Below are 23120 nucleotides of genomic sequence, written 5' to 3' on the forward strand. Positions count from 1 at the left end.
AGGAAATATACGCATCTAAACCGTTATATGGCATCCAGTAACTACTTTAACTGGTTATTTCCTTATATTGTTATTCTAAACAAAACTCAGTTGTGATATTTGCTAATTTTTCCTTTTTATTTTTAGTTATTTTACAGTGAAGCTATTTGATGTAACCAAAAGATAATTCTTGAATCTATTTAATCTGCAAAGAAGGTACGATTATGGCATCTTAAATTTAATATTAGTTTCGGATTTTCAGAGTAAAACAGTCATTTGACTCAATGGCTACTGTCATTTATTTTTGAAGATATATTATATTCACAGTAGGCATAGTAGGTGGAAGTAGACTTTTCACAGTATTTATTCATTCATCTCGTCTTTCCTGAACGTATGTATAGACTCACACAATTTAATGAAATCCTCATGACCATGCACTCATACAATCAGAAACAAATAACAGGCGCTAGACCATAAATGTTCAGGTTCAACCCTGTGCGTACAGTGACAAATTTTCTGCGGATAAAAACGGAACTTAACCTCTTCACATAGCACTTTTTCAAATCGATTTTACCCTTGGCACCGTCACAAAAAGCGTCTCATTTCTTTTGCACACACTTGTATGCATATACCATTACATTTTTACAAGCCTTTTCTTCCGTCCTCCGCAAACGCTTTCTCTCGCGAGCTGATATTGGCCGCAAATTTGGGTCACCATTCAAAGGACACTTAACAATCAAATTGCGGAGGCCAATTAACGTCAAGAATGGGAAGTGGAGTGTGTAATTAATCGCGGACCCTTGGACGAGTTCGGGGCGGCGGACAGCGACGCCTATTACATTACGAGAGTGTGAGTGGTAATTTAGATCTGCGGCGGGGCTAGGAATAATTATGCGTGTCGCGCTGATGCGAAAACAGGCACGTAATTTGATATCTCATCAATCCTAATTGCTTTACGAGATAAATTATTTCCGTGTGCTTCGAGAGCTTCGTAAAATTTTCAAAACTTTATGCGCACTTTCAGGCGCTTGCGATTAAAAAACTCCTGCCATTCGAGTGGGGAACAAAAGATTGAACTTAACGGCTGCTTTACTTGTTTTCTGGTGATTTAGAAGAAAAGTTATGAGTATTTTTTAATTATTTTGGTATTTAATTCAGAAAGAAACTTTTGTTGTTAGGCAGGAGTTTTTGGGTCAGAGTTTGATGATTTATGTTTTTGAAATTATATTTACACCTAAAAAGAGATTATTTTTTATCTTTCGTCAAGAGAGGCCACAGGGATAAAGACAGCGTAGATTGGTTCCTATATTCAATCGATAATGGAATAAACCGATCACTGAGTCAGCGCATATGCTGAATTTTCACTAAATGATTAGCTAACAATGCTCTTTCCGAAACCAAAGTTCACCCCCAATCACAAACGAAAAAAAAACAACCTCGAATCTATACCTGGTAGCCCTTTCATCACACTAGTTCCCGTGTATCGCATATATATTTGAATAATTATCATCGAATTTAATTTTGTTGCAGCGTCAAGTGGTTGTCGTATAGATCCCTCTGTATAAAAAGTCACCCAGCAGTACGTGTGCGCGTTTCGTAAGAAAAATATCTGTAGCGAGAATGGTGATAAGCGGAACGGTGTGTCACCAGGGGGAGCCGAGCGGTGGCGCCGGCGGACAATCGCCGTTCAGTTCTGGAAAGACGGAACTGCAAACCTTGCGCACCCTGTGCATCAGGGCCGGCGCGTACTTGTGCGCCAGCCTGTCCTTCACGCTCGGCTGGCGCGTGCACTCGAAGCCGCCGAACTCGCAGATGCGGTAGTGGTGTGACAGTGCCAGGCTCTCTGGAATGGTGAAAGCCGACCGACCTGTGGCGTGGCGGGCACATCAGAAAAGTCAAATTTTAATATTGCCTAGTAGAGTATTTATCTTAATTAATAAGTGACGTTTGATCACTGATTAGATATTTTTTTAAAGAGACTGGACGGAAAAATTAGTTATATTCATCCAGAAATAATACAATGAACAGAAATTTAGAGAAGAAAGACTGTTATATAGAGACGCTATTCGACTAGCAATATTTTTTACGTCTTTGAGTTTAAGTAAAATTTCCGCGCTTTTGATCTTTTGAATGCTGAACGGAAATCGGTGGCAGGACTATAATTGAGGTATTGATTGGAAAGATAAAAGCACATCATAAAGAACATGTCAGGATCAGGTATTTGGTTGGAACCATTTGAAACAGCCAATAAAACTTGAAACCACTTAACAATCCTCTGATATAGGTTCCAAAGCGTCTCAAATCTTTTATTTCGCTGTAAAATACTGGGTTTCATACTCCATGATCGATGTGATGCATTTTTGGGAGTATTATAATAAAAAATATACCCACACAGTTGTTCCAATGAGCACAGAAAACGCGTGAAATCTATAATATGTGCTACTGAAAAATTAACTTATATAATTGAAAGAAGCTAAAGTTTTCTGTTTTTTATTTTTCAGCTTTGCCTGGAATATTGAATTCATGTACTTTCCATATCCATTTGAACGGTTGTTTTTGTCTTTCCTCGTGTTTGGCAAATTGAGGGCCAATGTTCCTGCTAACCGAAATATCATTGAAAAAGCCTACCAGGTGCGAATTCCCAGACGACGTGGTTGCCCAGCTCAACCACATCCTGCGGCCTGACGATGTACTTGCTGCGTACGCCGCTCTTGTGGATTTTGACAAGCCGCCTCGTTTTCGAGAGGGTGAGCAAGTAGGGTGGCGGGCGGTCGTCGACGCTCTTCATCACCTTGGTGTCGTTTTCCCAGTACAGGTAGAAGAAGGCGTTGCGGAAGAGGAAGGCGCCATACGGCGACTTGCTCGTCGTCGACGCGGCCGCCCCCGCCGCTGCCGGGCTGTGGACAAATGCAAACAAATTATTGCACGCGTGCCGCACAGAGCTACACACAACGTTGTGTACACCGCTGCCCGCCCGCCCACTCGCTTGCTCGCCACACTGCCTGATAAATTGTCCTTCGTGATGTGCACAGAGGCAGCTGTCGTGAAATATTATCTTGAATAGGGGTTGCTGCGTGTTTGCTGGGTCGCTGATTTGAAACATCAACAACCCTGTTGAATAGGGCAAATACGTTTGAAATGTCAACCTAAAAAGCAGGCTGGTGAGGAATAGTAATGGAGGGCAGAAAAAGTTGGTTACTTTTTTGTCAATTCTCTTTTAAGGAATCACTATATATACTCAATAAAATATCTTTCAACAGCCATTTTTTCTAATTAACCTGTTTCACTCTCAGTGCGTAAAAACTTCAGCAAGAAGTTTAAAATGAAGAAGTGCAGTTTTTTATTTGTTGTGAGTCAGGCAAAATATTTTACTATAGAAAAGTGTTTTATTGTTTGACTGTTAGCATGAAAATAAAAGGATTTCGCATCATGTTAAGAGAAGTGCATTTTTCCCCAGCAGGAAAGGGGATTCAGTTGAAAAAAGGTCCTATATTGTTGAAAATTAATATTAGGAGGTTTTCAATTAAAAATAGTATTTTTAAGGAATCACCACTGACATTTGAACTCTTATAGGCTCAAGAAAATGAGTATTTATTTTTGAAGGCAATGTACTGAAGTTTGTAGAGAAATTTTTCAATCCAAGAGCTCAAATATTTTTTAAATGTATTGAAAACGGGTAAAAATTTGTATTCAAAAATTTATTTTATCCTCTTAATTAGATTTTATTTTTTCATTATCAACATTTTGGTTTAATTATTGAGTGAATTTATTGCGAGCAATTATTGTCACCCAAAATCGTGCCACCGCGCTGGGCCAATTTACTTGCACTTTGTCAAACAAGCGGTAAAAGGGCCGAGTTCCTGCCTTTTGTGCGTGAAACAACCATCAGCGAGAGCGATAATAAAACTCGGTGTGGGTAGTAATATTGTCCCTGGTCGTAGCAATAAAAGCGTACGTGCCTAAAATGCAAAACCCGGGCACTTTTTCATTTTTCCGCAGCAACCACGGCTCGTCAAGTTTAGGGGGAGACAAAAACGAGGGACCAATTTTCCCCCGCTTGAAATATCGTCAGTGTCACGTCTGGCGAAATTAGCCAATAATTCAGCTGCGAGAGAGCGAGACGAAGGCCCTGGCAACTGCAGCGTGGCTCTGGCTCGTCGAGTCGCGCGCAAATCCGCCTCTTTTTGCATATCGCACGTAATCAAGCTAGCAAGCAATTTGCGCCTAATGAGCGCGCGCAAAACTAATATTGCACGCTCCACGTTCGCGAATCTTGTGCTCTGTGTGTGCGCGAATGCTGATTATGCCTCGGCAAACAAAGTAAGCTCAAGAGGGAGCCTGCTGCTGAGAGTAATTCGAGTACAATCACCTCCACTGCATTTCGCCTTGATGCTCCTCTCGCGCCTGCACACTGACTGAATGCAAACAGGCGTCGTTAGTAATCAACGGAGTTGCCTGGCTGACACTTGGCGGCGGCAGCGGCAGCGGGCGGATTTGTATGCACTTGCTGTAATTGGTTACATGCACTCTCCGGTTTGACTGCTGACGAGCTACTTTTGTGCGACCGCCACTAATTAATATGTCGGTGTTCTTAATTGCAAGAGAGACGAGGATGATTTTAGGATGAGTTTTAATTAACTTTCTTGGATTGGATTACTGACCCTGAGTGTGAGTGGTGTTTGTTATAGTGGCACAAGTTCTCTAGCTCGGAGCAGTGTGAAGAGTTTAGTGGGTTGCAATTAAGACTTGCTTTCGACACAACTTGAACATGTTTTTCTGCAAATGGTGTCAAGAATTTGTATGCATTACTTGGTGCTTGAAGCTTACAACATGCATCATTAAAAATAGAGGATTCACTTCCAGTCGCTAACTATAGAAAGTTTGCTGGGTCAAAGACTTGCATGAAAAATTTGTTTTTAGTCACTTTCTTATATATGGTTAACTGAATTTAATCTTGAGAAAGATTAATTTGAAGTTAAATACATCAGACAATGATTTGATTTAAAGAATTCCCTCTTGTATTGCATTATGCGTATTTGCATAAATATATGCAAATGACGGCTTTCGCTCAAACTTTCCCTGTAGGGAATATTGCCACTTTAGATGCATTTTTTACTGTGGCACAGCAGGGTAATTCTACCCCATACACCCTTAAATCCAAAAGAAGTAACAAAAAACATCGTTTGGAAACAGAGGGAAAATCAGTATGTCATTTCAGTTCTCTGGGAAAAACATTAAAGCTTACTTGAAAGGCACCAGAGAAAATTTTTAAGAACGATACAAAATATCACATGGAATGTTTTTTAATTCAATTTACTCGGGAATGTAGTGATAGCAAAATTGGCTTGAAATTGGAATTTTCAATTTAAAATGTATAAAATTTCCTCCTCATTTGAGTATTTGCGAAACGGCGTAGTTGAAAGCCGTTTCATCCGCCATAAAGTTGCTGATGCGAGACAGCTCGGCAGCCAAAGGCACAGCCGGTGGTAAATATCTTTATTTTTTATTACGCGACTGCAGCATGCAAGCCTTCCAAACACCTCTTGCCTTCGCATTCGCAGGATTCTGCGAATTCTCATTCACGTTTTTACGAGCTTCTTGGGACGCTAGCAGTGGCAGCAGCAGCTTCCGTGGAAAAGAGGACAGGCAACCGGCTCGCTCGCCATGCCGAGCAGGTTGCCTAGCCGCATTTTCGCACATGGCGAGAGCAAGCGACACACGACGCGCGCGGGAAGTTGCGCATGCAAAGCAGCTCGTTTATTAAAATTTCCCGAGCTGATCCTCTGGGCACACACGCGACTAAATTAAACTCTGCGGCGAATTTTTCCCAGCCAGAAGTTTGCTCGTTTAGAGAGTGACACGCGCAAAAATGGAGCCGCACGTCTAAACGCAAAAGTATTTAAATTGCTTCTTTTGTGGCAGCGTCATCATCCATAATTGGACTTGAACCAGCGTGGAATGCTAAAGGGAAATTTTTGATTAATATTATGCAAGACGTTACAGAAATTTCTATTTCAAGGCTTTTGTACGAAGAGAATGGTTTCCAAAATGTAAGTTAAGTTGATCTCCACATAAAGAAGGTATTTTTGCTCTTTTGTAAAGACGAGACATATTAACATGTTCAAACTTCTTAAACTGCCGAAAAACTGCACCACATATTGCCACGTTTTACAACTAATTATATATTTTCAAAGTTTTCCAAGAAATTCAGGACTTAAATTTGTGAATGAATGGTCTCTTTGAGCCTCCGTATTTTTTTCATAAATCTTCACTTTATTTCAGAATACTTCAGCACAACCTCACAGGCGAAAGTGGGCTGCTCAGACTACTGGCAGAGTATTGGTTACGTTGCTAGCCTTGCAATCTAAATGTTATTTTTCCAATAATGCGAGCCAATGGACATTCTTCTCTGAAAATCTTAAGAAACACTGATCGGATTTCAAGAAGAAAATTTCATTTCTCCCATTCCTCAAACATTTGGGCGGATTCTGCCAACCATTCGTTCAAAATGCCATCTCTATCGGGAAAATTCCAGTCTTATTGATTTGGGTAAAACAATTTTGGGCCAATTACGAGCCACTACTGCTGATATGTTTCTACTCTTTTCCTCCTGGGTATGTTCAGGCACGGAATTTAATTAAAATTGCAAGACCTTGAAAATGGGTGCAGCGTGTGAATCACGTCATTAGTTCACGACAATAACACTCCTCCAAAAAACGCAATAATAATCCTTAAAATCCGAAACATTTCTATATTCTGCCTAGCAAAGGAATAAAAAACTGATTTGACTCACCTCGACTTCTTTTCAGCCTTGATCCTGTACCTGGGCGGAAGGGTGCGCGGTGGCGGGTCGATATGCGCCATCAGCCTGGTGAGGTTGAAGTGCTTCCTAGGGATGAGGAACTCGTCGAGGTCAACGAGGGCGGCGTACTGGAAGCGATGCATGGAGCGGTAGGAGCAGTCGTTGAGGGCGGCAAACAGGCCTTCGGTGCGGATGTGCCTCTGCGAGCGCAGCGGCAGGTTCCACGGCAGCAGCGAGACCAGCTTCTCGTCGGCGTAGTGGTGCAGCACGCGTGACACCGAGTCGCCGATCGACTTGTTGTAGAAAACGAAGTGGTTCGCTCCCAGCAGCTTGTACATCTCGATGAACTCGATGAGCCAGAGAGCGCGGTCGTAGCGGAAGTGCAGCGGCTTCACGCACACCGTGAGGAAGGGGATTGTCGAGTTATTCGAGCGCGGCGGCGGGTAGTGCACCGTCAGTGGTCTGTGGACAAAAGCACAGCACTGCATTTTAGACACACATACGGCTGCATTCTGGATGACGGGCTTATTAATTGATCTTTCAAGCAGCACTGCTCATCTAGAGGGCTCTTTGCTGTAGTAGCAAAGGCAACGCGATTGAAGTGGCGGCACTTTTAAACGCTCAGATGAAGTGACATGGGTGAATCGGAATCTGCCTAATGTCCAAAGCAACTCGTGACTACCTAAGAGAGCAGACCTTGATTGATGTGACTAAAAATTTTGCATGTTGAGAGAGAATAATATGTTGGTGGGACATGGGCGCATTAAATGAGGCTTCTGGACACTTTTTGTGCAGCAATTCTGGTGCATCACATCGTTTGCGCATTTCTCGGCAGTAAAAGTAAAATGTACTGTAAATAGTCAAGCTATGTTCCTTAATTGTTTTTATTTCTCTTTATAAGCTCCAATTTATATATTTTCTTTTCTTTGACAACATGCCACTTACTTGGAGCTAAGTTTGCTTGCTTATTTGTATTACAAAATGTGTTTGAAGTCTAAATTGTCTAGATTTCAAGCGGTATTTATTTTAAATTGATTAAAATTGACATTATCTCGAAAATAGGCTCTGCTCTAAAAGACGACATATTCATTATGTGGAATATAAAAATACTTTTCTACGTGTCTTGTAAAACGGACGAGTAAATCGGGGAAAATGAAGAATAGTAGTATTTTCCTCTCGTGCATATAAAGCTTAATTGTAGTATTACATTATCTATACCAAATGACTGTAGCTCCTTTATAAATATGCTAAACCAGCCCGTTGGCTCGCATTGTTAAGGCATTCTCAGGAGTGTCAAAGCAATGGGAGGTATTTGAGCAGTTCGGAGATCTAATACTGGCTACCCAATGTCAGAGATGGTAAAAAGTGGTTAGTTTAGTGACTCGAAAAGCTCAAATTGCTCAACGGGCTGGGAGGCGCACCGGCGCTGACTCGCTACTTGCTGGTTTGCACATTTCCAGCATGCGTGATTTGGCTTCACGGGACAAATGTCTAGCGTTTCAATGCAGTCCTCGGTGCGGAGGCAAGTGGCCCTTGAGTGGGCTGGGTCCCTGTGCGGCCTGGTGCGCCCATGTTATCCGTTCGCGGTGTTATTGGGACCCGGGTTTCAGCATTCGTGCTAGTGCAGTGCGCGCCCTTCCCGGTCCTCGGACAGGGATAAAAATAGAAAAAAAAACAAAAAAACAATTTCTTCAAAGAGGGTCAGAAAAGCTTTTCAAAAGGCAGAAATCAATTATATAAATTATTACAATATCTCTGCTGTGTGTTTTTATTATAGGATAGAGAATAACAGTTACGCGATTTTAAATGTAACACGCCCAATCTGATTTTTACATAATATGCTGATGGGGACATTAAAAACCCATCCCTGAGAGTTTTGATTTTTATTCCATCTCTACTACAAATAATGGGAATATCGAGGTAAATACTTCATTGCCCAAACTAATTTTTGATGGGGAGCATTTTTTATTGTTGTTGTAACTCTAAAATTAAGATAATTTTCATCAGCTCACCCGGAACTTTAAAACAAGCAATGAAACCTATTGGCGTGGCATGGAAAAACTCTTGGTGGTCAGAATTGATTCAAAGAACTCATTTGCATGTAAAGCAGTTTCAATAAAAAAACCTCTGATCTGGAATTCCATTTGGCAGACGCATATCCCTTGTGCCGAGCATGTTCGAAATCTTTCCCTAGCGCACAATTCAGGCCAAACTTATTTAAACCAGCCTGACACAATTTCTCCAGCAGTATCAAGCCAGCGGGAGCGACACGTGAACATTCGAAAGTCAAGCAGGCAGAGACAGAGTGTGCACGTGGAACTAATCAAATATTTAACTCCTCAGACTAAATCTCATTTCGCGCGAGAGCTGCAAATTTTCGCGGGAGCGCATCGCACGGCACGCGAGAATATTTCTCTCTGTGCAAGAGTGCGAGAGAGAGAAAGTATCGATTTTGTCACACTCGCGCCCAAATTCATGCAGCTGCTGTATGGGACGGAGACAGGAACGGGGACGGGGGGAATAATTTACTTACCTGGAGGTGATGTTCCTCTTGGGGTCGCCGAGCGAGACGTAGGCGGGGTACTCTTTGTGCTTCCTCTTCATCTCGCAGGTGATGAACGATGCCGTGTAGGGCAGGCCCCAGTTCTCGCGAATCGGCCTGTGCTTGCCGGCCACCCTGAACTTGGTGCCCGAGTCGGTTTTGAGGTCACAATAGAAGGGCCGCAGCCGGTAGCGCGATGGCAGCGCCGAGATGATACGCACCTTGGGTGGCCCCGGCCCCCGGGGGTCGTAGTACGCCGAGTAGATGAACGCGGGGCCGACGTGCGTGCGCAGCAGCCGCCACCAGTCGACGGCCGGCGCCGGCGGCGGGAACGACGACGTCCACGAGACGCCAGGGCCGGCCGCGTCCAGCCGTGCCACGATCGGCCACACAGCCGCCGACACATTGTTCAAGCCCCGTTGTCGCTGCGATCAAAACATGCAAGATTAACAAACCTCAATTCACAAATCCAGATTTAAATAGCGAATTCTTACCAAAAATACAAAGAACGTTTTAAATTATTCATGTCATTTGTCACAAATTAATAATTTTCTATATTGGATGGTTTTTAAACCAAACATAATTTGCAGGAATTAAGATTAGTTTGCTTAAATAAGACTTACAACAATTTAAACGAATTTAAATTGCTAAAAAAATTATAATTTAGCAAACATCTAGAACGAGAAATCAATTATTGGGAAACAATTTAATAAATATAGAGGCAAATTCCCCACACACAGGGTCACTTTTTGGCCATAGAGAACAAGAAATGCCCACAGAATTATTCAATTTGGAAATACCGGAATCGATTTTCTCTGCTGACTCTGTACATTCGGAAACGTGGACATAATGTCCAACTATTTTAAATTATGCGAGACTGACGGTATTATTCAAATTAGTATTTTTTCCTCCATCAATGCTTTTGATAATTTTCCCCTTGCTCTCCTTTCCTAATATTTATTTGATTTACAAGATTACTTATTAGACAGACGATATATAATTTATTTTAATTCTCCCTTTTTGAATATGTTAGCTTCATAAAGGCAGAACAAAGCGGCATATTTTTCGCAACAACATTCATGTTTTGCGTTTGTATGAAATTTTGCAACGGCTCTATACAAGTTGACTTTTTTCATACAGGTGGGTCTGCGTTGTTTGTAAAACCTTGCAAACAAATTGCTTCATAGCTTTTATAATGAAATGTCGTAATGTCAAATGGTTACTTTTGTCTTTCGTGTTTTGCACGTACAAATAGCTTCAAATTAAAGTGGTTCACTGCCTCCAGAGATTACGCAATTAGCTGGAATTAGATTGTTAATTATTTCGTTCCATTCCTTTTCATTTCTTGGTAGTGCGAGAAATGGGGCTCTTTTGTTTCCCGCTCGCTTTCAACAAAAAGTTTTCCTGCTCCACCCTGCCAACGTTATTTCAAAAGGAATTTGAAAATTCTGCCACGCTAATGACCAGATGAAATCTTTGAAAATTAAAGCGGAAATCTTGCGTCGCAGCCGCACGACCGCCCGGCGCAGCTGCTACGGACGCGCGCGGTATGTGTGCCGATCGATACTACGAGGAAATGTTCACCATTATTCTTAATCTCTCTCCGAGTCGCCAAAAAGCCACCAGGAAGAGACTGAATGCTTAGTGCGAAACGGGGATTTTGCAGCGCTATCAAGATAATATCAAAATTTGACACCGAAAGCTTGAATTTTTAAACAACATTCTCTCTGAAATTCAATTGTCTATAGTTGACTAAACTCTTTATGGTTCGATTGGCAATGATATCATAAATTATTATTATTCAAATTATTTTGTAAAAAATTTACCGCTTTCTAATGTAACTAAAACTCAAGAACATTTGAACCAATTTTTCGGATTGTTAACAGGCAGTTTCGTGTGATAAAAATTCAAATCCGCTCCAACAGGACGAAAAAATCGATTGGCAGTGTACTGGAATGGAGTCCTAACTTCTTTTGGTAAAAAATAAAAGCAGAAAACATCCAGCAGCAAAGATCAAAGTACGCTCGGTCTGGCGAGCTTTCGCATTACATGCAAGAAAGCAAGAAAGTTTGAGAAGACAGGCGGAGATTTCCGCGATTTCCTTCTCTTTGTTCCGCGGTATACGAGAGGAAACGAAATCCATTTGGCGCGGCGGCGGCGGCAGCGCAGGAAAAAACGCCACGCCACCTTTCTCCGTGAAATCGACCATCAATCTTCATCTTTTTGCAGCGCACCTGGAGGCCAGAGAGAGGACCATAAATCGCAGGTGCGCGCGTCCAACATACGTTGAAAATAAAGGCGAAAGATGGGGCAGAAGATTTTTAGTTGCTCTTTTTTTAACCAATCAACAATTTGTTGCGCAGGAGGAAGCCTCATAAATTTTTTGTGAAGCACCATGCCAATAATTCTATTTGTCCTTTGATTTAATGTTATAGGTTTCGATTTTTCTATTGGGTATTTTTTCAAAAAAATTCCAATATTTAAATATTTGAATATTTGTTTTTCAGGAACAGTACCGTCACTTTCTATTTTTACTGTACATAACTGCATGCGATTAGTGAAAGAGTGAATATACATTTTTAACAAGAACTTGTTTATAACAGCTGTTATGACAACAATTAATGACTTTGTCTACCGTCAGCAATCAGTCAAAAATTTAAATGTTCTCTAGAGTAAAAATTATTCTTCAGAGAAAATTTTCACTCGAGGTTGGTGTCATTCTTAACAGGAAAATAAAAATAACAAGATATCCCCGTTGAGAACAGATCTTTTTTAACTGGTGTTTAGTTGATTAAAAAAACTCTGGAATCAACGAGGATGAAGTCTTGTTATTCATTTTCCAGTCGAGTTAAAATATTTCATGTTAAATGGTATATTAATTACTGCACTAAATTTAAACAATTTTTCCAGAATTATTTGCAACCCTATCTATACAAAAAACAATACTTTTTAAATTATCTATTTAAATCTAGTTCAATTCTGTAATCAAGGTTAAACATAAAAATATTTATATAATAAAAAATGGTTGTTAACCTGGCAGAGCAAAAGAGGAGAGTTTACCTGTTGGGCGGCGGCGCTGGGCTGCAGGTTCCTCGACGACTGCAACGACTCGAGGAAGAGGCCGAGCTGCCAGGCTGCTGCCATCAAGATTAGCAGGCGGCAGAGTCCCAAGCGACGGCACACCCCGCCTCTGCGACCGCAAGCCATCCTGCCTCGGCTACCACTGAAACACACACCGAGACACGCTCACAACTTGGGTCATAAAGCCACTCTGCGGCCTTTGTTATGAGCAATATATCAGAGACAAAAGCAGCCCAAATGTCTCTTTAGCTCGATGAGCAGTCCTGCGGGACGCCCGCCCGCCCACCCTCGCTTATCTTTGCGGCCCAACGCAAACATATTGAACGACGCCCCTATTTGATTAATGCTTATGATGTACAGCCCGAGCTGCGTGCTGTCCGAGATATTTCCCTGAAAGGTCAGTTGAGCGATGAAATATGCAAATTTGTAACTGATGGATCCGATCGATTGGGTGGGATGAAATTGTTCAATATTTGTATTTTTTAATTCTGCCATCACCCACTTTTAGAACGAGGAAAATATTTAAAAACAACTAACTCTTTGATGTTTCTACCCAAGATAAAAAACGCTCAAGAGATAGTCCTTCCATAGTGGAAACAAGAAATTTAAACAAACAAAATGTCACAAATGAATCTACTCCATTCATTTAGAGAACAGAATGAGGGACAAAAGTGAGTGAGTGAAGAGAAAATTTATATCACAAAGGGCAGAAACAGCAGCTGTCCAGAACGAGTTCACGGGGGTGTAATTTTTCTCTACAATTATTCACTTTTGCCCACCATCCTCTTCTCAAAGCACAAATGGAGTCAGAGTAGGGCCATTTAAAAAATCAATGGTTTACTTCTATGTGAAAAGTTGTTATTGTATTCTTTGGTTTAATTGCTAGTTTTAGTTGCTAATTTAGTTGCCCTGTCAGCCCATAATAAACTTAAATTTTGAAACTAAATTGTGCTTTTTGAAATTTCTTCACAGGCAGATAGAAAACTCCTGATTTAATTACATTTTCCTGTTTTTGATATGTTTTTACACCTCTTGTGTGTTGCACATCGCAACAGAATCAATTGCCAGTGTGGATATTTTGTAGGATATTAATATATGAGCAAATCAATTTGCTCCCCCAAATCTGAAATAAACGGCCATTAATTATCCGTGGTGCGGACAAAGGTCCAGCGGGCACCCGTTTTCTGCTTGTCCGTATTTTTGTTCCGTATCCAGCTTTACGACATTGTGTCACGTGTCTCGAGGGGAATTCGACCCTTGTCCAGTGCAGCAAATTGGACCGAATCGTGCTTCAGGGGAATTCGCTTCTGTTGGGAAATTCGATTCGCGCAGGTCAAAGCGCCGGCGATAATACTAATTGATTTCGGCCGGACCTTTCTGCCATAATAAAATCGCCCACCTTTGGGGCCGCAGCTGTGTGACGGGATATCAACTTTGCCGCACCATGTGCATGGAAGATAAATTTGATAAATTTGACTTTATTGCGATCGGCAGGCCCTGGTAATAATCGGATAGTAAGGAAATGTGTTTGCCTAAATCATCTGCGGTGTGGTAATAAAATAAGTTAAATTTTCCAAAGGAATCGAATTTTTATTTTGAACGTTAAAAGATGGCAAACATGAGAGTATTTTTGTTTTAAGAAGCATGCAACGTGCTCTGCGTAATTAGTGTAAAACATGTTGCATAACACATTAAAAAAGTATTGCTCTCTGCGAGTGTTGGACATAAAATGGTGTTTTAATCAATTGGTGTGGAATATTTCTTTTTAGATAATTTCATTATTAAATTTTTTCATAATTTATATTTACACTAATCATGTTAGGAAATTGAGAGTAGGGAAGTAGGGAATATATTTTTCTAAAAAAGCTTGTCATATTCTTTGGTACTTGATGTTTACACTGAGACGCCTCATTCTGCATTTTAGTTGCCATCTGCCGAAACGTTTGCACGAGAACCAAGCGAGTTTAAATTCCCCCAGCAGCATGTTTCAAACAGAGGGTCGACAGACTAGTGGAAACTTCTCCAATTTAATGGAAAGCAAACAAAAAAGCCTGTCTAAAATTTGCCAGCGAATACGGCGTGGATGGAAAAATCGGCTTTAACGTCAGTCAGTTTAATCGTGAATAATCGGAAAATCAATCTTATCTGGCAGCAGCAACGGGAATAACTGCCGCTGATTAATTAATTGGGTTTTCCGCTTTCATCTGCAATCATAGCCGAGCTGCTGAAAAGGCACAAGTGGCCTCGATTCCACCACACGGCAGCTGCCATGCTGCACCGCGGCTTTGCCCTCTTGCTAACTAGCAGAGCACACAAACACGGCAGCTGCGGTTGGTGCCGCTCTTTTGAGAGTTGCTGGCCGAAAGAAAGATTGACCGAGGACTGGACGAGATGGAAAAAATCGATGCGAATGTGCACGGCTTACTCTCTCAGCCCGCTATTTATTTACCCCGTGAAGCCAGAGCTTGGGTAAATACGTTTGGAAGCAGGCCAATCTAATATCATGATAACGCCGTCGGGGAGAGAGAGAGAGAGAGAGAGAGCACAAAAAGAGAAGAGGAGTTCGCAGCCAGCAAGTTGCCGCTGTCGTACTTGCAGTGCATAATGTGTAAATAGTGAGCGAAGAGGTGGGCAACCAACGCGCGAGGGGGTGTGCAACAACAGATTCATCAACACTCTAATAAACCGGGTTAGCCGCAGAAACCCTTAGGCGTGGAACTAATTTTACTAAATTTTAAATTAACACGATCTCTAAATTTGTCTAACAAGCTCGGTGACAATGACTTTCTATACTTCTTGTATTAAGGCTGATTCTATAATCTGTGAATTGAATTTGATTAGTGCAGTCCCACTCGTAATCTAGTGGCATTCAAAGTAGCTATACGCGTAATTTAATTGCATCAATTGCAAACTGCACAGTGATCAGCTTGACGTTTTAAAATCAATAATAGGAAAAGCCCAAGGAAATTCTTGTGGTTTTTATATTGAATTTTTATTATATTTAAATCCGACAGTCAGAGGGCCAATTTTTGTTAAGAGCTCTGTGAGCTCTAAAGAGCGTGGTTTTAGAGTTTTATTTATCTTTGAAATGAAGAAAAGGCCCTATCTATTTTGACGTCTTGGCAAATGATAAAAATAATAAATTTCGATTACCTCATTACCTCATTATTTATTTTGAGTTTTAACGGTGAGCAGTTTTTGAAAATAATACCACCGCAAAATTCTAAATACAACCCGCATAAATTGGAGAGTCGTTGGTTTTATAGTTGTCAATTTTTGTCTCCACAGAAAAATATAAAATCCTGAGACCCAAGAACCTCATAACTTTCTGGAAATTTTGAGAATTTTGCAAATCAGCTTTCCGATTACTGAAGAAAATTAGTTTTTTTTATTGTGTTCCACAAATACAAAATAAATGACAATATTCCAACTGAAATAATTTTAACGTTATTTTTATTAATAGGCGCACTAGCACTCAAAAAATGGCATCATCGACCATTGGAATCAACTTTTTTCTCATCAAAATTCTGCATTGGTCTGCATATCAAATTAAATTTTTAAATATATTAATTTGATTGTGCGCTATAGGCCGAGTTTTTACGATTGGTCAGCGACCCAGAAGTGTTGCCTTTTCCACGTCCCCTGCATGGAGCGAAAGTAAGGAAGGAAAGGGCAAACGCGATCACATCTCAACTCGCTGTTGCAATCAATTTTAGTCGAGCGCGCGAGCGGCACATTCCCACTACACTCTTTTATCACTTTTCCAGCTGGCTCTTCTTATTTTACTCCTTCAGCTGAGGCCGAGATAAAAGTTGCCCGCAAAAACAGCAGAGCTGTATAACGAGAATTATGAGAGGCGTGTGCCTGGCCACCGAGTGCGGTGCTGGCGGAAATATCACTCGAGGAAGAGTCGGCCGGCTTTTCAGCTACTCGCGTGGCCCTCGAGGGGAGAAGCCGCCAGAGACGTGTAATTATTTTTGATTATTTGAGCGTGAACCACGCTTGCTCCCGCCGGCTCTGCGAGTTGCTTCGCGCGTGCACATATTAATTAGCCTTTAACTTTGCTTCACCCACGGAAGAAAATGGCAGACAGCCTTCGGAGAATCGGATCGTGAAAGCGCAGTGCAAAAAGATGGAGTTCAACCACCGAGCACGCGTCGTGAGCGATTTGTAATATCCATTCGCGGCGTTCTGCTTTGATGTCGTAAATTGCAAATAGAATTCTGCTAGTTCAAAAAGCTCAGCATTTGGAGCACGATAAAGGCTGATGGAGTTAAAATTAATCCAGGCTCTCGTAAATAGGATTGAATAGCCGCGCATGGTCTGATAAGAGTTGGCAAAAATCCGATTTGGGCTGAATGTAATTTGATAATCTGACTGGGTCGCATTTAACCTTTGCCCAGCATCATAGCGCACACGCATAAACACGGTGAGGGGAAAAAACGTGGCGTGCCTGTCTCGGAATTTGGTGTGGAAGTGAGCCCATAATAGTGTTAGTTCCGCGCTCTTAGGTCAGGAAAAGGAGGAGCGCGGCGGAAAATCACACTGTGTGCTGGGGAACAATATTCTCGCTGGCGAGCGGCAGGCTGGCGTGCGACGGCAGCAGATGCATGTAACTCTTTCATGGCTGGTTACACAGCTTTGTTAAAAAGAACAACAATACGCAGTCCCTAAAGATTGGTCTTCATCAGCCTTTGTTTCCCACGGAACAAAAAGCAGCGAAGCGCTCGGAAAAATAGCAGCGTGAGGGTCTGCGAGACGGATTAAAATCCACGCTCGTCACATTGTTGCAAAAAAATAAAAAAACGAGGAAAGGACGAGTGACGGGTGCATCTTTTGCTTTGTTAGTTTTGTAATTGCCTCTGGCGTAAAAAAGGGGAACAAGTCAAATGACTTGGGCTGCACAGAATGTTGTGCCTCTTGACCACTCTTCTTGCTGTGTACATGTTTCGCAAAAGCTCGCACTGTTAACTGTCTAATGCTAGAGACTTCGCACGCATCATTAGCTAAGCTTGTCGTGTACAGAATGCATTTTGAATTTTTCTTTCTAGTTCTCTACGCTAAACATACAGCAAGAATACACTGGGACGTGCACACTAACACTGCGCGCGAAGGCCGCCCGCTTGCTGGTCTCTGCATGAATGTACCCAGAAGGTCAAAAGGGTAGCCAACCTGTCCCTGGTGAAGCCAATTCTGACCTACGGACTTCCTGCCTGGCATCCGACCAGGCCTACAGTAAAAAGACGGAGAGAGTGTAGAAAAGGGCCCTGCACTTTTCCACGGACGACGACAAAGAAGAATATCATGCCAATCATCATGCAACTGATGTACGCAGATTTAAACTTTTTCAAGAGATGCCAGGGAGGCGCAATTGATTTCGACGCGTGCGCTCGTATTATGGAAGGCCGACAGATGCGAAATTTCGCCAACAGTCGGCATCCAAGGCTGCAGCCATACTGCCTGTGCGAAGTGTGCTCGGCTAACGAGCATTTTTTTCAGGGGGTGAAACCGTGGAACGACCTGCCACCCGAGCTCAAGAATTGCACTGCAGCCAAGTTTTCCTCATTGTGCAAAAAGCATATGTGGCAAATTTCTAGTGTGTGGAAACCGCTACAGTCGCTCGACCAAGCCGTTAGCTTGCACATATGATACGCAGTAGTGTGTTTCACTTTAAAACCTAGTTTTTTTTTGCGATATCTTGGATCATGTTTGATGTAAATTACCTTCTACAACACGCTAGAGGTTTCCCTTCAAACAAATTAACATAGTGAGCGGTGATTCACTGCAAATTTCACAATCACCGTTATAAATCAAAAGGTTCTCTGCAGTCAACAATTGCAAAATAATATTCGTTTTAAGCAATTAACCTCAAAATTTATGAGCACTTTGGTTACTTCAATCGCACGCTCGATTGCTGAAGGTTGAATGACACAACTCGTGCTGCTGTTGGCGCAAGTGCAGCATGCGCATCGAGCTCGCTCGCCACCTACAACGCAGGTCGCCTAGGCCACCTACACTAGTGATCAGTGATTTTCAGTCATTTAATTGAGGCTCAGTGTGGCGAGAGACTACTTTGTGATTAATCGTTTTAGCTTTATTTTGCCCTCTCCTGCAGTATATTCTATTAATTTTTTGCATATTTACTAATAATTTACTAATAAAGATTATTATTCTTTGCAAGAACGAACAAGCATAAACAAATTATTGCACATTTTTAGATTTATCTTCTTGATTAATAAAATGCTTCAATTGTTTGTGTTTTATAAAGGAGAAACAAAAAGAGAGGTTGAAATTTTTTTAATTTTTTTACAAAACTTTTCCCATAGGAATATTTGTCACAGTGTGTGTTTATTCTCACTCATTGTCAGTTCAAAACATTATGTACTCTCCTTAAAATGAATTTGTCAAGTGAAAGTAAAATTATTTCTTTATAAGACGATTGTTAAATTTTTTTAATGCTAAATGTAAAGAAATACATATAATACTCATATCGTGAGTTTTAATTATTTTGAGTATCAAACAAGCACTATAACCAACAATAAGAAATAACTAGGAACGATTAGACATCCATTGTTGGCCCAGGACATTCCAAGAAACATTGAAATTTAAAGGAATGTCCGTCTTGACCGAGCTGCCGAAGCGCTGTTTCGACTTAGAGCGCGCCTTTGAAGACTCGCAAGATGAGAAGACGGCCGCCTACTTCCACATCAGCATCTCGCACAAAAAGGGCAGTAAGATCAGGGTGGAGGTGGACGCCGAGGTTGACGAGGAGGCCGTCAGACGGCTGATCGACCTGGACAAAGTGCGGCTGATGCGCGAGCAGCGCCAGAAGCTGCAGGACGAGTGGGAAGCCGTTCCCTACGACGACAGGTACAGGATCAAACCCTCGCGCAAGGCGCCTATGGATGACAATAGGAACAAGTTGTTGACCAAAGTTGCCGAGCAAAAGAATGCAAAGAAGTGTCTGACCGACGCAGAAAGGAAAAGCAGGAAGCCAAAGTCGAACAAGTCCGCAGTGTCCGCACCCGTTAAACCCACGGGTGCGGGTACCAACCAACTGCCTTTCTTCGCTCAGCCATTCCTCAAGGTATGTCTTCATTGAATTAGATTCAGCTACAACGTTGATTTAACAGATAACCAAATTACAATGAAGTTAAAAAATCTTTATTTATCTTCAAATGAGAGAAAAATCATTTCGCATGAATTAAATTAGTTCCCTTATTCTTTGAATGCCTCTAGTATCTGCCTTTGAACGATTTTCTCAAGAGTAGGAAGCATAGGAAAACTTTTTATACAAACTTGCGGCTTATAGAAATCTCATTTAGTGGCGGCTGTAAACGCAATAGCTGCTTTACATCGTGAATAGTTAAATGAAATCCCAATAGGTTCGCCGTCACAGAGCATTTGGATTTTATTACCCCCAGCGAAGGAATGGATTATTCAGTTCGAACCAGTCTCTTTTCCTGGAAGCAGAAAGGTGATAACAGTAAACTCAGGAAGCACCCCGTTGTTTTTTACGAGAGCACCCATGAAACGAGGTGAACGCCGGTCCCCATTTCGGCAATCTCGGGATACACGTGTCAGTGCTTTATACGCGATAAAACGCAAACTATCAGCAGTGAATTATTTTGCAATGCCTCCGCCACGCCGAAGACCAAATTGTCGCACTTAAGACTTTTTTGGTGCAATCAAATTCGCTATCTTTGGAAAATGCTTGTCTCTTTAAATAAATCGTACATATAGATATATTCTCTCTTGAAAATTATTGTTTTTGCTTTTAATTTTTTGAAAAGGATTAAATGTAAAAAATAAATAAAAGAAAAATGGAAATATTACTAGAATGTTAAATATACAAAACACAAACAGGCAGTTAGATAAATAAATCTTCGATAAAATTTATTTTACAAACCAGCAATGAATTAAATACATGCTTTGTTAAAATAAAACTTAAAAATAGATATAATCCATAATGACACGTCTAAAAATAATGAAGAGTGGTATACGAATTGGAAAATCCGATTTAAAGACGAATAATTGCAACAATGCAATTTGATTTTACTTTTCAGTTTACAAACAAAATAACAGTTTTGTTGTAATAATGTCTATGTACTTGAAAAAAATCAAGTTAATACCTCACATATCAGAGCAGATTGAGAAATATGTAAAATTCTAATTTAGGAACATGCACTCTCAGTGAAGCTTGAAAACTTGTAATGCCTATTGAAATTTTTAAAATAAAATAAGGGCTGTAAATCCCTGGAAAATTTCTTTTGAAAAGTGCATCAGGTAATTTTTGAGAGACGACACCTTTAATATTAAAAAAAAAAATTTTCTTGACTTGTATAATTAATATTTTTAGACTGAGAAGTTAGAATATCTAACTCTAAAGTTATTTAAGTAACTCAATCTATGTTACATTTGAAAGAGAACAGAAAAATAATAAATCTTATCGTAGCTGAGGGATGCCCGGGTGGACGAGGACTGGACGAGGCCGGCACCCCCTCGCTACCACGGACTGCACATGCACACCAAGTGCTACCAGAAGAAGGAGCCGAGTGCCCGGTGGTGCGAGAAGGCGCCCATCTTCCAGAGGTACCTGAGCACGGCCGAGGCGCTGAACGGCGGTCCGCTGAGCAAGCACGTGCACCGCCGCTCGCAGATCTACGACGGCCTGTGCCAGGAGCTGATGAGCCTCGAGCAGCGCCAGTCAAAGCAGCCGCGCGTCTACTCGCCACTCAAGACCCACTGCTATGATTGCCAGCGCTACACCAACGCCGCCGAAGCCGTTTTCTTCAAGTCCAGCTACCAAGATCAAAACCGCAACGTGATTCGTTCGCAGATGCCCTCCGTCGCCCTGCAGAGGAAACTCTATTGATTGAACTCCCGCTCTGGTGACGAACAATTGGCTTTTTTGTTGCATCGTGCCAAAATAAAGATTATTTAAATTAATGTATTATTTTTAAGAATTATTTAAAACTCAATAGCCCTGTAATGAAAGAATGAAAATAATTTATAAAATCTAAACATAAATAGATGTTCACATCCAAATTAAATGTTAAAAATGTACAGCATAAAATTTTGCTTTTATTTATTTTTACTTTTTATAATACTTATCTTTTGGTGCTTTAATTGCTCTCTTATGAAAATTATTATTGAACTAAAAAAATCTGAATTTATTATTAAAATAATTGTTAGATAAACACATATATATATTTTTTTTTAAAAAAATCTGAGTCGTTTCATACCATGAATATAAAACTAATGAAAATTTCATCTTTTTCTTATGACGCTTAATTTTAAAAGTCAATGTCGAAATTATGTCGAGAAAATAATTTTGTGAGACTGAATAAAGTCAAAGTTGATAAATGGCCCTATCAATGACTAATCCAAATTTTATTCATTCGCCTTCCATTTTCGGAGCGGAGCAATTTAGTTGAGTAAGCAGTATTTCCCAGTTAGAAAGCTCTACGGCAGCATCGTCATTTCAATATATAATAATTTTCAGTTCCCCATTAAGCCCTTGGAGTCTTTCCAGATAAAAAGCAGGCAGCCTCCAATCAATAACTCATCAGAGCGGAGCTTGAGGAGCGAGAGGAAAAATGGAATATTCAAATCGCGTTTACCTATGTTGCACGTTGATTCAAACAAGAAAGTTTTTCGCTCGCTGCTCGCTCGATCGTTTGCTAACAGATCAGGAAGGAAACTGGAAGGGTGAAATATAAATATAGATGAAACTTTTTGTCCTCTAGAGTGCACGAAAAATGGTGCAGCAGCAGCAGCGCAAAGCGTTAAATTTAAACAACACGTTTCTGAGCAGCGTCAGGGCGTTATGTACCGTTCTCTCTTCGTTATTGCAGTCCTAACTGCTGCTGTGAACTTTACACCGACGCCGGCACGTCTAAAATTTATCGTCGTGTGTATTGCAACAGAGTTTTAGTTGATATTAAACTACTTTAATATCTTACTTGGTCCGAATTGAAATTTTTTCAGGATCTAAAACTGCTTGAGATTAAATTTCATCTAAAGCAAATATTAAATTAAATTTTTGCAGAATATTTGTAATATTCAAAATAAACATCGATGAACAACTTTTTTGGAACAAATTTATCTTGATAGCTACCCACAAAATTGTTGCAACGCAAGAAATAGATGCCATTTTTAGCTGAATTTTTCGACTCAATAGTTCTTTATTGGGTGACACTGCCACCAAGAGAAAAAAAAACACATTCCACGATAATACCAATTTTTATTAAATTTTGCTTATTTTTTCCATTGAAGATGCAAAAACTGAGGGAGGTATAAATTAATATAATTGCTATAATTGTGTTCCACGCCCAAGTCGATAAAGTTGAACTCGGCCCGCGCAGTTCCCATTATGATAACTGGAAACCACAGGCTGAGTAGAAAAACAGCGGAGGGAAAAATTATCCAATGACAGCGACTAATGTAGGGTCCGCAGGTTGCAAAAAGCCGTACCAGCCAGCAAGCTGTAAGCCCTAAATCTCAGCAGGATGCCCTAGTTTTGCCGGTCGGTCGGAAGAGCGTGTTTCGCCGTTTCGCCCGAGGAGCGCAAGGAGTTTTTGTTTCGCGCACCGGCGCAAAATTCTTAACGCGATAATAAGAGGAAGAGCCGCAGCGAATTGCTAGGCGGGCGCTAATTTGGGCGGAAGAAAGGTCTTGTAGGTGTGCCGCCAGAGCACATTGCGCAGCGCCATT

General features: G+C 41.0%; 1 protein-coding gene and 1 pseudogene across 1 annotated transcript; one reads left to right on the forward strand and one right to left on the reverse strand.

The window, feature by feature from the left end:
- Positions 1-254: 254 nt before the first annotated feature.
- The window catches only part of LOC135939492 (uncharacterized), a 36493-nt pseudogene continuing 13627 nt past the window's right edge, over positions 255-23120 (reverse strand).
- On the forward strand, positions 18935-21283 carry LOC135939544 (uncharacterized). Its single transcript, XM_065484007.1, has 2 exons — positions 18935-19491; positions 20860-21283. The coding sequence occupies exons 1-2, from the start codon at positions 19018-19020 to the stop codon at positions 21277-21279; spliced, it is 894 nt and encodes a 297-aa protein (XP_065340079.1). The 5' UTR covers positions 18935-19017; the 3' UTR covers positions 21280-21283.

Source organism: Cloeon dipterum, chromosome 3 (assembly GCF_949628265.1).
Source record: "Cloeon dipterum chromosome 3, ieCloDipt1.1, whole genome shotgun sequence".
NCBI lineage: Eukaryota > Metazoa > Arthropoda > Insecta > Ephemeroptera > Baetidae > Cloeon > Cloeon dipterum.

What these genes read in the sequence shown, in the direction of transcription:
- LOC135939544 (XM_065484007.1), top strand. Translation starts at nt 19,018, where the DNA reads ATGTCCGTCTTGACCGAGCTGCCGAAGCGCTGTTTCGACTTAGAGCGC. An exon ending in TCGCTCAGCCATTCCTCAAG is followed by an intron (nt 19,492 to 20,859) that starts GTATGTCTTCAT and finishes ATCTTATCGTAG; the next exon opens with CTGAGGGATGCCCGGGTGGA.